The 15056-nt window shown below is 45.9% G+C and overlaps 1 protein-coding gene across 3 annotated transcripts in view; it reads right to left on the reverse strand.

Annotated features, from left to right (window-relative positions):
• AOX1 (aldehyde oxidase 1) overlaps window positions 1–15056 on the reverse strand; it is a 61395-nt gene that overhangs the window by 8664 nt on the left and 37675 nt on the right. For 2 of the 3 annotated variants that reach the window (XM_046649268.1, XM_046649269.1), the window contains exons 22-32: window positions 13702–13835; window positions 12937–13024; window positions 12530–12616; window positions 12152–12343; window positions 10906–11133; window positions 9155–9250; window positions 7664–7792; window positions 3619–3693; window positions 2724–2776; window positions 2150–2264; window positions 1898–1963 (exon numbers count right to left, since the gene is read on the reverse strand). In XM_046649268.1, coding sequence (XP_046505224.1) covers window positions 1898–1963; window positions 2150–2264; window positions 2724–2776; window positions 3619–3693; window positions 7664–7792; window positions 9155–9250; window positions 10906–11133; window positions 12152–12343; window positions 12530–12616; window positions 12937–13024; window positions 13702–13835 — 1263 coding nt within the window. The remainder of the gene's footprint in view (window positions 1–1897; window positions 1964–2149; window positions 2265–2723; window positions 2777–3618; window positions 3694–7663; window positions 7793–9154; window positions 9251–10905; window positions 11134–12151; window positions 12344–12529; window positions 12617–12936; window positions 13025–13701; window positions 13836–15056) is intronic. The other variant, XM_046649270.1, reaches the window with a different exon arrangement.

Raw genomic sequence — 15056 nt, forward strand, 5'->3', positions numbered from 1 at the left:
TCTGTTCAGGTCTCCAGGTCTTTGTAATGCAGTCCTGACTCTCTTCACTGCTCCCACCTCAGCTCGTCCACCTGACAGACTCCTATTTATCCTTCAAGTCCCAGCTGAAGAATTATTGCCTCTTTGGAGCCTTCTGGACACCCCCACCAGCCCCTGGGTGGATTTAGGAAGTGCTTCCTCCAGGCTCATTGCATCTTGAACACATTCCCCCATCACAGGGGCACTCAGAGGGCATTTTCCTCGTTCACCTCTCTCACTAGTTTACAGACATCCTGAGGCCTGGCCTTCTTGTATTCTGTTCTTAGCTTGGTGCCTGGTACATGGATTCTCAATAAACGTCTGTTGGACTAGACGAAAAAGGAGCTAACGTTAAAGGAACATGAACTAGCACAAATGGAACCAGGACAATGTAGTTTATTATAATATCTGGATTTCTTTACTTCCCTTTAGAAGTTACTATGGAGAGTAGATCAGTGTTAAACAGAGTGGGTTGGAAGAAACATTTTTTATTAAATTAAATACTTTTATTAAATTATATCTTTTTTATTAAAAGCCATGTTGACTTCTATTTACAAACTATTATGCTCTAGGACAAAGGTCCCTTTTAAAGAGAGTGTCTGCCTGGAGGTTATAAAAATTGAAAGAGAATTGTAGTTTGCATTTTATTGGAACGTAAAATTTAGGAATAAGGTAAACAAATTTAAACACTAAATTTGGATATTTCCAAATGCTTGTCCCTAAAGGAAAAGATCAAAGTCCCAGAGTTCCAGTCTAACACACCTGTTTTCTTTCAGTTTCCAACGTGACAAATGTAGGGCTTTCCTGATCACATCTCCCTTTCTGCCTTTGCTTAAGCATCAAGGAGGCAGGGATGGCTGGGAGCAGGGAGGGACGGGGAGGGGAGGGGGGCCTGGGCTAGCTGGGCGTCTCACACTTTACAGCCTTAAGGTGAATTTCAGGCACAGATTAAATGCGCAGATTCTAAGCCCCAGCCCAGCAAAGTTATGATGGAGCAGGTCTGGGCCTGGGGAGGCCAGGAATCCACGTTTCCAAACAACACTGTCGGTGCTTCTGTTGCAGCGTCTGAGGACCACATTTGGAGAAACACTGAGGGACCAATAAAACTATTCCTTATAAAGCCCACTGGCCAAGCTATGAAAACCAGTCTCTTAGGACTTAGGTGATGGGAAGCTGTCGGCAGATGACAGCACCATCTGTCTGTGGAGTTCGAGGCCAAGCTGCTCAAGGCTCCAGGTTGCTGCTCAGGCGTAGCCTGCGGACCAGTGGCCTGGCCTCGCCCCGGAGCTGGGTGGCAGATCGGGGCTGGGCTGAAGCTGGTCCACTGGCCCCGCCCTGAGTAACCAGGCCACAAAGGAAGCAGAGCCACACCAACAGCTGGAAAGCTTTGAACTCGAAGTTTAAAAAGACTTTGGGTGCCTTAATTTTATTTATTTGTGAGATAAAAATCAGAATTAAATTCAGCAAGAGGGGAAAAATTGTGTTTAAGCATTTTTCCCTTATAATTCTCTAAATTGTGTAATCTGTTTAAATTCAACATTAATATGAATACTAAGGTAACTTTATCATTATGTATTTATACAACGTTCCCTATTTGTGACATATTAATGTTCATGGAAGAAAAATTAGAAAACACCAAGAATTATAAAGCAGAATGTCATACACATTCCTGCCACGCAAAGACAACCATTGTTAACTTTTTCTTGAAATTCTGTCCCAATATTTTATCTACTTGTGTGTTTGTGTGTGCGTGTAATCCATAATATATATTGCAGAACACTTGCACCAGGTATAAAAAGTGTTCAGAGGACTCCGGAAAATAATGTACTGAATGGAATTGACCAAAAGTTCATGGGGGGGTGCTTCTGGGAACACACACCTGTCCAATGTCCAGGGCTGGGTTTATGCTGAAAGCAGCATCCATGAAGATGTCGGTCCTAAGGAGCTGTGCCGAGAGAAAAACACGTGACAGAAGGGATTACTTATTTGGAACAGATCTTTACTAGGATGGCAGATCTGTCCCTGGTTCTTCCAGTGGCAGGATCAAGTTGATTGCTATGCACAGCAGGGAAAACACATCAATGTGTTTGTTTGTACTATGCAGATGGCCAGCACGAATGTTGCTGTTTACCTTATGAGCCCCCGTCAGACAGTCGACTTCAACCTCAGAACAGGATGCTCCGTAGACATAATATGGAAAAGCATCCCCTTCCTCCTTCTTCCAGTCCATATTCGTCTGGTAGCCTCTGAGAAGACAAGTCAGGAGTGAAAGGAACAGGCACTTGCCCCACTAGTGGTCCTGGACATGAACAGAGCACCCCCTTCCCCTGGGGCCGAAGGCCTTCCTCCCTCTTCTCCTGCGACTGGTCGGGGGCTGGGGGGGGCTGTGCTGATCAGAGCTGCAAGAGGACCACGCAGACACAGGGAGAGGCCCACTGGTGTCTCACCCCTCCCTCCAGCGCGCAGTTACTGGGGTGGTCGGAGTGTGTGTAGATAGCTGTGGTGTCCCTCCTGGGTGGTGAACAGCGGCTGCCCCAAGGAGTCCCTGCACTCCCCAGCTCTCCCTCCCCACTCCCGTGGCCCATGACTGAAGAAGGGTTAAGGCCGGGCCGTGCAGCTGAGCTCCAGTGCTCTGGGCATCTGTGAGGCTGATGAGCGAGCACCGCCCCTGCCCAAGTGTAATCCAAAGTGAAAACGGCCCTTACTTGAAATATCCAGTAGTCGAGAGACTGATGGATTCCTGGAAGGCTTTTGCAATCTGGAACAGATGATTGGATACAAAGAAATATGAGAAAAAAATAAGAAAAAATGCCTTCCATGTGGGGCTTGCCTCCTCTTGTTGCACCGAGCTGTGTGCCCGCATTCACCTCAAGGAGACTTACGCTTGTACAAGCCGCAGGTCACGCTTTTCAAGGGAGGGGCTTCAAGGCAGCTGCTAGCTGTGCGCTGGGGACCCTCTATTTATGGGGGTTGCACAGCGCAAAGTCTACTACTTTTCACCCTTTTTGGCTTTTTAAATTAGGAAAGGGGCTAGACCATATTTATGGACTTACGTACGTAAGTATGGACATAGGCATGTATGTATACATACAACTAGATACACACACCCCTATGTATGCATGTATTTTGACCCTGCTTTTTACCCAAATAATTCGGTTGACTGTCTTAGTATATTATGTCAGCTTCCCTGCTGGAATAAACCGGCAGGGCTGGGAATAACCCTAACGGTAATTGTAGTAAGGATTGTTATTAAAACTAGAATGCTCCTGTGACATGAGGACTGCTATTACCTCCACTGCTGTGGCGAGAGAGCCAGGGCCCTGAGGAACCGAGGGGGCACCTATCCCTCAGGTCCAGCAGTAAGAGGCGGGGCCGCAAGCCTGGGAGCCCAGGCTGTAATCCTGCTCTGTGGGAAGTCACGCTCGGAGATAAAGCTGAGTTTCAGTGAACACAGACAGCTTTTTCACACTTTTGAAAAGCTGGAGTAAATGCTAATAAATGTTTTGTTCTTGAATGGGCCTCGCCAACCAGCCCCCAAGGAACTTTGGCCATCTGGAGGGGTGGCCTTTTCCAGGCAGGGCTGATGAAGAGGACACTCACCCAGTCCTCCCAGCTTCCCTTGGGGTTCTTCCTGATGACTGGCTGAAGACGGGCCATGAGAATTTGGCAGGCGTTCTAAACATTGACATTGGAAACAACATCAGAAATAAAACGCACAGGGAATAGCAAAATGTTAAGCATTGAAATCAATTCAAGTGCAGACTGTCAGTTTCGTGGACCTCTCCCTAGTCCTCTCAGCAGGGTTTTTTAAACACGAGTAACGTATGGAATCCCTTTGAAGGAAACAAATATTCTTGTGGATCCTGCAGCGTAGACTTAAAATTAGTTCTATAAGAATGTCATTCAAATACATGCTAACATAAAAGCTAGGTACAGTCTGCATAGAGTTATAGCTCTTTTATAATTCTAAAGCAAAAATCAAAAAGCGTGCATACCAACCTACATACCAGTAAAATTCAAAATAACAACATTAATTTAGTTGATTGATCCTGCTGTTTTTCTGAAGCTCAGTTGCTGCTTGGAACGTGGAGAAAGTCTTGACCACTCGGGTCACAGACTCTGGAGCTCCGGGTGCCTATCACACGCCGGTTGATGGGGCGCATGTCTCCACTCTCCTTGTGTAAAGTGCCACTGGATTTTCATTTGCACCTTCTACCTTGCAGTCATCTGCTCTGCACCGGGCAAGAAAAAATCCTTTACGTAGCAAGTCTATCTCTGCTCTTTTCTTCTTGTCTTGACACCAAGTGTACTTTTTGGTCCCAAATGTGGGCAGAGATCTCATGGCAATACTTCGCTGATAAAGTGATCATTCTGGTGATGCAAAATGTGTTTGTTTTCATTTTTAAAAGATTATCATTGAAATGAAAATAAAAAATAATTGAGCTGGAATCTTGGGCCCCTGACGTTACGCCTGCTAAGTCCTGGATGTCGGTGGCCCCAGCTGGGCTTCCAGTCTTAATTCAGACACAAATCTCTGTACATGTCTGCTCTAACTTATTCATCTCAGCCTCAAGACTTCCTTCATACCCTCTCCTGGTTTCTGTTCCTTCTGTTCTATCATCCCTTCTTTGGGGACTGATCTCTGGCTTCTGGCGCATTAGGAAGATCCTTGTTTTCATAAATCTATCTTTGCTGGTTCATTTGGTTTTCAATCACTGGCCTCATTTCAAGTGGATACCTTCCAAAGAGTGCCACATCTAGGCAAACGTAAGCTGTCGAGTTCCTGCCTGTGCAGGTATCTGCTGTCCTTCCCCTTCTGGGCCTGACCACATCCTCCTGCGCGTCACTTCACACTCAACAGTCTACGGGCTCCTAAGATCGGTTTTCCCTTGAGGAGAGTGAGATATCACAGAGAACATTGGTCATTCTCTTGTGACCTCCTGAACGCCCTTCTCTGGATGGAGAATTCTCTTACCTTCTATTCCTTGGTAGGGTCCCCACCCCCTATTGAAGCTCCAAATGCCAGAAACTAATTTTCCAGCTTCCTTTGCATTACAGAAAATTTCAAAACACTCAAAAGTAGAGAGAATAGTACAACACTCCCCCCTTGTACCCTTTATGCAGCTTCAACGATGAGCATTTATACCCAACCTCACCCTCAGCTCCTTCCTCCTCTTCTCCCACCTCGCTCCCCTTTGCTCTCTGCTCCAGCCGCCCTGCCTCCTGGCAGCTCCTCCAGCACAAGCACAGGAGCTCCCTCTGCTCCCAAGCTCCTACACAGCGCCCTCCCCGGCAGCAGCCAGGACCACGCTCCAGGTCAGGCTCCAGGTCCCCCAGGAGTGCCTTGCCTGATTTCCCTGCTGCCTCAGGCAGCACCCAACACTTCACTTTCTCTTCCCGTGACTTCCTCTATTTTGATTTGTGACACTTGCCATTATGTTTCTTTTTCTTCTTTATTATTATTTAATAATTTATTATTTATTAACAAGATGTTAAGGGACATTTCCTGACTCATTTTAGGCTAAGGACCCAAAAGGATGAGACCAGCACAACAGAAGATAAATAGCCCCATATTCCAAACCAAGGCGCTCGACCTCCTAAGCAGGACATGCAGAGTAAGTGGCCACAAACTGTCCCACCCCACCTCTGCGACGTCAAAGGGTCGGAGGTGAAGAGACTGCAGGGTTGGTTTAGGGAGAGGCCGTCACTGGAGACGGTCGTTGGTGCGCCGGGACCTCCATCTTCTCAGGGAGGAGGCAGCCAGGGCTTCCTCCATCTCAAGCCTGGTGAGAGGCGTTCAGGGCCCCTCAGAGAGCTTGCTGCGCAGGCTCTGGGGCCGGGAGGCCCTGATGCCGGGCGTCTACTTCTGAACACAGGTCTACAGGTCACCTGGGTGGCAGAGGGCCATCTCTGGGAGGGCGCGGGACTCCCATGGCCCGCATGGCCTTCTCAGGTGCGTGTGTCCTGGGTAGAACCCGTGGTGTGGATCTCGCCTAGGGTAACTTTTTTCTGATTCACTGAATTCTCTATGTTTAACCATTCCATTTTAAGACAAAATTGGAAGACAAAACCAAAATGAAATCAATCTTCCCTACTTGCTGCTTTCCTTGCTTTGCGGTATTTAATACTCAGTTAATCTCTATTTCCGTAGACGTAAAAGAACCAATGTTTACTGATTTACCTAATCCATTTACTCCTGCTTTTGATTTGAAATTATGCAGAATTTTTTTCTATAAGGCATTTTTCTCTTACAGCCATTTCCTAGACTTTACTCCCATATGAATGACTTCAGTTTTAAAAAGAATTCTGGAGTTAACAACTTCATCTTCCACAGCAGACGGAGAGTCTGTTTACAGCAAGGCTGGAGCCACTGTCGTCTTTGCAGCCAACGGGGCCTCAGCTTTTGCCATGTTTCCTCTGAATGTCTGAAGTGATGGCTGACTGACAAAGACTCCAGAGCCTCAGGAAGCTGCGGGTCTTAGTGGGCAACCCGCCATGGAAGCCCACTGAAGAGCTGCAGACTGTCTGAAGGGCAATCAGACGACAAGTTGTCACTCCTTTCCCTCCAGGGAGCCTCTGGGTCTGCTGGACACGGCTCTGCCCAAACCAGACAAGGAGGCCAGTGTGCGCAAAGGTTCCATTTTGGATTTCCCACATTTTTAGACTTCAGAGGCAGAATTTTATTTTGTCTCAAAGGTGGCCTGGCAATAGTCAACATGAAAAGAAGTTTTCAAGTTGCAAGTTGAACTTCGCCCACTGACTTTTTAAAACAATCTTATTTGTATTTTTTTTCTGCAACCATTGCTTCTCTCTCCAATACTTTTTCATCACTCCAAACAGACACTCTGGGACCAGTAAGCAATAACTCCTCATTTGCCCTTCCTCCCAGCTCCTGGTAACCTCTGATCTCTAGATTTTAAAAGGACTCCACCTATAACAGCTTCCTAAAGAGGGGGAGGTAACTCAGTAGAAAGAGGCTGGAGGTGGCCTGGGGCTCAGGGAGGGGCTGGGGCAGGTCAGCAGTGGCTAAAGCCACAGGAGAGGCACCGCCCATGTCAGTTACCCAGAAGGGACCCTGTAAGGAGCTCACAGTAGCATCCACAGGGAGGGAGTCAGCTGGAGCAAGGCCGGAAGGCGCTGAGGCCTGTGCTGCCTCTTACCTCTGTGCTCTCTCTGCCTTGGACTTCACAAGGGTCTGACACGTAGGCTAGGAAGTGGGGCAGGAGTTGGGGGATGGGTGTGTGAGAAAGTGCAGGGAGGGAAATGGGGAGAAGCTATTCTACCCCCTTTCTATCTGCAGGCCCAAGCTGGAGAGTAGCAGAGACACTGCAATTTCAAGTACGTTTTGGAGTTTTCGGCTGGACATTCTAATTATTGAGATGAGATGGATTCTGCAAATAAAAGTGATCAATGGGTTGTTACTTATTTCAAAGTGATTAGAAAAATTATAGGTAGATTTTGGGGAGGAAACAAGGAACCCATAGAGGGAGCTGCAACCACTTGGAGTCTCAGCTCTGCCAGAAATTAGTGACCTAGACCCTGCCACTTGACCTCTCTTGGCCTCGGTTTCATCTTCCATAAAAGGAGTGGGACAGGGTCCCTTGCAGCACTGTTATGGGTGACTGAGAACTGAGAGAACAGTCACCTGCACAGCCTTCCCGTTGATGTCTGTCCCCATGGAGCCCGCCGTGAAGACAGCGTTGGGCACGGTGACCGTGCTGGTTTCTGACAGGTGTATGTACGACTGGGGGATGTTCAGTTCGCGACTAGCCACCTGCCAGAAGCAGAAGAAAAATATTACTTATTTCTTTGTCTCTAAGCCTCCCTCCCACCAGGTTAAAAACCATTTAATTCTTTTTTGAACTGAGTATAAAACCTGGCTATCTGGGGCCGGCCCAGCGGTTAAGTTCGCATGGTCCGCTTCTCGGTGACCCTGGGTTTGCCAGTTCAGATCCCGGGTGCGGACTTGGCACCGCTTGGCAAAAGCCATGCTGTGGTAAGTATCCCAAGCATAAAACAGAGGAAGATGGGCATGGATGTAAGCTCAGGGCCAGTCTTCCTCAGCAAAAAGAGGAGGATTGGCAGTAGTTAGCTCAGGGCTAATCTTCGTCAAAAAAAAATAAAAAACAAAATAAAAGTTGACAAAAAACCCTGGCTATCTTATAAGGACAAACATTGAAGTCTTATACGTAGATTATGAATTTGAAGATTTTAAATGGCACTGTAAAAGATACACTGCTTTTCAGACATGTGGCCAACTGAAGACTCTCTGTGCCTTCTCTTATACCAATGTCAAGGAGCCATGTGGTCACTCTGAGGCGTCTGGTTTAGTAGGACACACACAAGCAAGGCTGGGGTCTCCATTTCACTGTTTCACCTGCATCTTCTCCTTGTGGTTTACAGACCATTTAGCAGATTTTATTTCCTTTCTGGGGCATTTTGTAGCCATAAGGGTTTTATTGTAAAGAAGCAAGATATGTTCAAAGAAGGCCCTGTGGATTTTTGTGATTTCCTAATACCAAGGACGCTATTAAATAATATTCTTTCCTTAAAGAAAATATATTCTATTTTTCAGTGGGAGAGAAAATCTGCCCTTGTCCCACATTTTTAATTCAAATTTCATATTCAACAAATTCTTATTTAATATTATAAAAGAAGGGATTGCAAATAACCTCTTGATCTTTCGACAATATTAGAAACACTTCTTTGAATTAGTACAAATATTAGTCAGTTGTGGTGAGTTCCTAAGCAGACTGTGAATTCTAAGAACATAATTTCTCATCCTATTAAATACATTTATTTCTAATGAAGATTTGAATTAACACAGTGTTGCCTTGAGCAGTTGTCATAAAGCTGAAAGTGCTTTATCTTTGAAAACTGGAATCACGTTTTTCAGAAGACCTAACAGCTTGGTTCTGGAGTATGCAGGAAGAATAATATGACATATTTCCTCCATTCTAACACGCACTCCCATCGCCCCCCCCGCATTTTTGTGTTCCTGAAATCAACATGAGTCTCACCATTGACCTGTGCATTTAATGTGACAGTACTTCTCCTGCTCAACAGGAAAAAAGCTGTTAACCGACTGTGCGACACTATTCTCTTCCACAAGGGAGAAAACAGGTACTCATCTCACCTGAATCATTTTGGTGTAAAGGCCTTGTCCCATTTCACAGCCACCGTGAATCACCAAGACAGAGCCATCGAGATAGATGTGGACGAGAGCTGCAGCCTGGGGGAATTAATTATAACACCAGCGTGGAGATCGGTGTGGCCAAGGGTAGCTGTGCATTAGGCTGAGGTCGCCAGGTGAACGGTTTTGCTTCACTGAGCCCATCTTTCATTCTTTATACTGGAGGACAAAGCCATTATTGGTGGCTACAGACAACCCCTTTCAAGGAGCCCCAGACTTGAAAACCATCAACGTCGGTATACGAATGGTGGCTCATCTCCCTCCACCATCTCCTGCCTCCTGGGGGCCTTGGGAGCTGCTTCTCCAAAGCTTATTCTTCTGCGCTCCCTGCACATGAAACTACCTTTAGAGCAAATGGACTAATTTAGCCGTCCCAGTCTCCTAGGTGTGAGACGGCATTCTTTCTCAGGCCCATCAAGCTCTCTACTACAACTCTGAAACTCTGTGCTCTCAGCTCATGACAATCCAGCGAGAGTAATGAGGACCAGGTGTGAACGAGCACTGCCAGAGCCTCCAGAGCCCACGCTAGACTTTGTGCGGACGGCTGTATGAGCACCAGCAGGACTGCTTTCATTGACAAGGCATCTTAGAGGCAAGGGGGCCACAGGGAGACATCACGCCCTCCACAGACATTTAGGATGAAGGCTTCCAAACGCCTTCTACAGCAGCGGCCGGAAGCAGCAGCATCTTGTGAGTGAGGGTTTAGTTTTAGAAGAGCAACATGAGCCACCACATTAAGTTCATGTTGCTATTTTGAATACTACTGGCATTAAAATATTATTTTTACTTAATTTCCAAATTTGCTTGTGTTTTATAAAGGATATTACTCTTTGCTTTGTGGTTCTACATAGTTAAATTACATTAAAATAAACAGTTTCAGCAACCACTGAAAGTCCAGAGAATGCCTTCCTTTAAAGGGGGTCTGTAGGTGATTCTGGCTCGAGCAGTACCGCCTCGGGAAGGCCTGACGTCCGTGCCGAGCCTGCAGCTCCTGGCCTTCAACCCCTCCCCTCTCATTCTGCCTTCTGCCTTGATGGCAGACTCCAAGGAGCGGTGGACACGGAAGATAATTTCAGTAAGAGAGAGCGTGGCCACACCTCAACCACACGGTGAGGAGGCCTGTATTCTTTGGTTTGTTTGGGTTTGGTTATGGAGACATTTCAGACAATGATGGGGAGAGAAGGAAAAAATGAAAGAGAGAATCAGAACCCCAAGTAAAACTGTTTAAAGTGAAGTTAAAAAAGAGGGCCCAGTAGTCCCTATAGTAACTCCAAGATTCTGTGCTCATGTGTTTCTGAAAACTCCATCTTCAAATGACCCTACTGTTGTCACTAAGAAATTAGGAAAGAGAGAAAGGGATCTTCTTGTTTCCTCCAATTCGCTCGTGGATCTGAAACTTGACCCCGTACCCTAAACCCAGGTTTGGGGCCCTCAGCAAGGCCAGAGCCCCCTGAGCTGGACTCTATCTGTTGACTGCTCTCTGAGGTCCTCGGTACTGTGTCGCACCAGGGCTGCCCTGATACCTGTGGTCCCCAATGCGTGACCGAAGCCACTTTGTTTCCTGCTCCAGGGAACGGCCCCAGTTCCTTCTCCCCCCTGAGGGGACCATGCCTGGTTGCACACGACCGACTTTTTCAGATAGCCAGTCGTGTGGAAAAGAGCTTTTGGCAAGAAGACGTCTCTCCCAGCCTCACCTGATTGTAGAAGGCCATGGGAAGCCCAACAGTGAATTTCATGGGGACCACAGCAAGCCCCCTCTTCTTCCAGTAATTCTTTTTGTTAAATTCCTCAGCAGCCAGTTTCCTAGCATGAAATGAGGATTTCTCCAGACATTCTTTCCAGCATCTTCGCAAGGGCTCTGGATTAAATGTCTGTTTATAGGCTGTTTTGCTAATTGTCTTATACATGTTTATTTCTTTAACCTGAATGACAAGAAAATGAAATGGAATTTAAAATAAAACTTGAAGCATACCTTTTTGTTATATACCTGATATAAAGAAAGCCCTTCTAGAAAAAGAAACAACTATTTAAATGGCTATCGATATGCAAGTACTAGTGTAAATGCATAAACACAAGGATAACAATAATCATCATAACGATAGAACACAATATATATTAACCATACATAATAACTATTGAACACTTCATACGCTCCAGGCTGCCTGCTAAGTGTATTATTTCAAGTAACTTTACAATAACCCTGAGAAATAGTAGATACTATTATTAGCCCTGTCACAAGTTTTGTTAGTGGTGAGGCAATTCTCCTGACTCAACATTCTTTTACTCTACACAACATTTCCTTATTCTTAACTGTTCTCAAATTAGCTCCTCAAAATCTTGACCTGAGGTAGGACGTTTGCACAAATGGCCGAGATCATTCCACTCTGTTCATGCCCTTGGGTGGTTTCACATTGACTCTGGGACTGTCATGGGACTTGCTTTGGCCAATGGGACAATACATACGCAACACAGGTGGAGGCTTGAAAAGTGCTTGTGCAATAGGCCTTGCCATGTTCTTGCTACTCTTGGGAAGTCTCTGAACTACCATGAGAACTAACCTGGGCTAGCCCACTGCAGGATGAGAGCCTCTGTGGAGCAGAGATGGGCCTTCCCAGCTGAGACATCCCCTAGACTAATCAGCCCAATGACCACCAGACATGTAAGTGAAGCTGTCGTAGACCATAAAACTCCGGTTGAACTAGCCCACATGGGAAGAGCTACCCAGCTGTCCTGCAGAATCAGAAGAAATGCTATTTGTTGTTTTAATCCACTACGTTTTATGATTGACTTGTTACACAGAAAAGCTAACCGACACACAGATGATGTCCTTTAGTTCTTTGAATCTACTTAGAAGCTGACATAATGCTATATGTAGGTGCTCAGGATATATCTGAACCAATGAAGTCAGAGTTTTTTCGGAGGTTCTGATTGATTACCTACCTCTTCAGGGGGTAAGTTACACTGAGATGCCACAGCAGATACGTAAGCTTCCACTACCACTGCAGCCTGGGGGAAGCCGAATCCTCGAAAGGCAGTGTTGGACGGCAAGTTTGTTTTGCAAGGCCTACCCCGGCACCGAAAATTAGGAATATTATATGCATTTTCAGATTTCAGCACAACGAACTCTATCACCTAAATTAAAGCAAAACAAACAAAACTTCACATCTATCAAATATTCAAAACCACATATCTAAATTTTATCTCTAACTCAAACTCTTCACACAATTTATCCATTTGAAACAGAAAAGTTCATGCAAATAAAGGGTGACATGTACAGCTAAACTGGTAACTTATGGGAAAGGCGTATCGCTTATTTACTAGCTCAGACTCATCAGGAGTACATCCGCCGTTGATATAATATTCAACGTCAGCAGCTTTGATCACACCATTGTTCATGAATCCGACCTGCAAAGGGATAGAACAAGTAAAACCATTTTCTCAGGAGTCCTTTACAGCCAGGCCCTGCTGTACACACACATCTGATCCCACTGGTGGATCCAGACCTACTTCATGCACATGCCCTGATGCGACAGTCACCAGAGGAACACTGAGGATGGTGCTCAAGTTGACCATGATCCCAACTGACCAGAAAGTTCTGGTTACTTTTAGGCAGTATCCAAGTATCCCTTTCAAGTGGTATGGAATTTAGTAATTGTCTTCAATATCGATTGGTTATCATAGGACAACGTTCTAGGCAGTTTCCCGAAATTTTCACTCTCACTCACTTTGTATCTTGCGAGGAGTGGGTGGCGGCCAGCAGTTACCAGCATGTCATCACCACGCTCTAAAACAAACCGGATTGGGCGGCCAGTCCTACAGGAAACGACTCTGTTAATATGCTGGATGCTGCATAAAGTTGTGGAAATGTAAAATGAGGAAAGGGGCTTGAGATAATCTGGTTTAGTGGTTTCCCATGGGGATAGGAACATGCCTTAAGCAACATTTTGGAAGTTTGTGGAGACATTAAAAGCTAAAGAGAAGCCTATTACTTTATCATTCTGGTTTAGTCATGTCTGAGAATTCAGATACTGAAATGATACAGTATTTGGTTATGTTACTTTCATTTCTTTTTTATATACATTAAGGCATTGTATGATTATTTTGCAACTACGTATATAAGGAGGTTATATTATTATGGATTTCACTTTGGGATACTAAAAGGGGATTAAAATATCTGCCCTGAGGGGGATGTCGCGGCTGAAGGGGTTGAGAACCAAAGCTGTGTGAGTTCGCACCCCACATTCAGACACCCTCTCAGAGCGCCCTGGAGGAGGCACCAGAGAGAGTGGGAGAGAGTGGGCAGAGCAGGGCTTGAACACAGGTCCTCTGGCTCTGGGTCCACTGCTCCTTCACCCACGCGCTCACCACCTCCTTTGGAAAGGAAAGGCCATGACCCATGGGATGTGAGGTGGGGCGCAGGGCTGGAAGAATGGAGGAGGCATCTGCCCTGCAGGACTGCTGACGTTAACAGCTATCACTGTGACTCTTACTTGTTGGCGGCCACAGCACTGACAGCTCCTAGCAGAGCAGGCTTGGTCACTTTCCCCCCAAAGGCTCCTCCAGCTCTTTTCATATGGCAGGCGATCCTACTCCTTGGGACGTTTAGTGCCGCAGCCACAAATTCCTGCAAGAGGGGAGTCCCGGAAGCCATGTGAGCACAATTTAATAGTGTATTTCCTCACCCGTGTACTTCCCCTCTGCGTAGTAAAGGAAATTCAGTAGTTCAACAAGTACATTTACAGAACTGTGCAACCATCGTCATTAATCTAACTTTAGAACATTTTAAGTATCCCCAAAGAAACCTTGCATCTATTGAGCAGTCATTGCCATTCTCCCCTCAACCTCAGCTCTCCCCACACCCCCAGCACCAGGCAACTACTAATGGGCTTTCTGTCTCTGTAGATTTACCTGTTCTGATCATTTCATCTAAGTAGCATGATACAGTATGCAGTATTTTATGACTGGCTTCTTTCACTTAGCTTTATGTTTTCAAGATTTGTCCACGTTGTAGCATGTACCAGTACTCCACTCTTTCTTATGGCCAAATAACATTCCATTGCATAGATAGACCACCTTTTTTTATCATTCATTAGTCGATGGACATTTGTGTTGTGTCCGTCCATTAGCTGATGGACTTTTGGCTGTTGTGAACAACACTGCTGAGAACATTCGTGTATAAGTTTTGGTGTAGACATATGTTTTCAATTCTTTTGGGTAGACATCTAGTCGGGGAATTGCTGAGTTATATGGTCACTCTATTTTTGATATCCCCAGAAACTGCCAAGCTGTTTTCCAAACTGGCTGTGCCAGTTTTCATGCCTACCAGCAGTGTAAGAAGGTTCTAATTACTCCACTTCCTCTTCACTTGTTATTGGCTGTCCTTTTGATTACAGACATCCTAGTGGCTGTGAAGTGGTATTGTTGTGGTTTTGATTTGCATTTCCCTGGTGACTAATGATGCTGAGCATCTTTTCATGTGCTTATTAGTCATTCATAGAACTTTGGAGAAATGTCTCTTCAAATCCTTGCTGGCCTGCTTTTGATACTGCCCCAGGTTCTGGGCCATGGACTGTGCATACCCAGTGCCCTAGTCACTCCTGGGAAATGCCTGCTGTCATGGAGCTGACTGACTGCACCCCAGGAGATGTGGATGGTAGACAGCAAGGGCGACGTTGGGACATATTGGTCACCCATTTGGAGCCCAGAGCCACACACCGTCTGCCAAAAGAGACCTCAGAGGTGATCTTCATTATTTTCCTCAGTTAACAAAAACAGATACTGATGGCCAGCGACCTGTCGGAGATCATGTAGCTGCTTAGGGGCAAAGCCCATATCTCCTCGCTCC

This window comes from Equus quagga, unplaced genomic scaffold (genome assembly GCF_021613505.1).
Source record: "Equus quagga isolate Etosha38 unplaced genomic scaffold, UCLA_HA_Equagga_1.0 HiC_scaffold_447_RagTag, whole genome shotgun sequence".
Classification (NCBI taxonomy): Eukaryota; Metazoa; Chordata; class Mammalia; order Perissodactyla; family Equidae; genus Equus; species Equus quagga.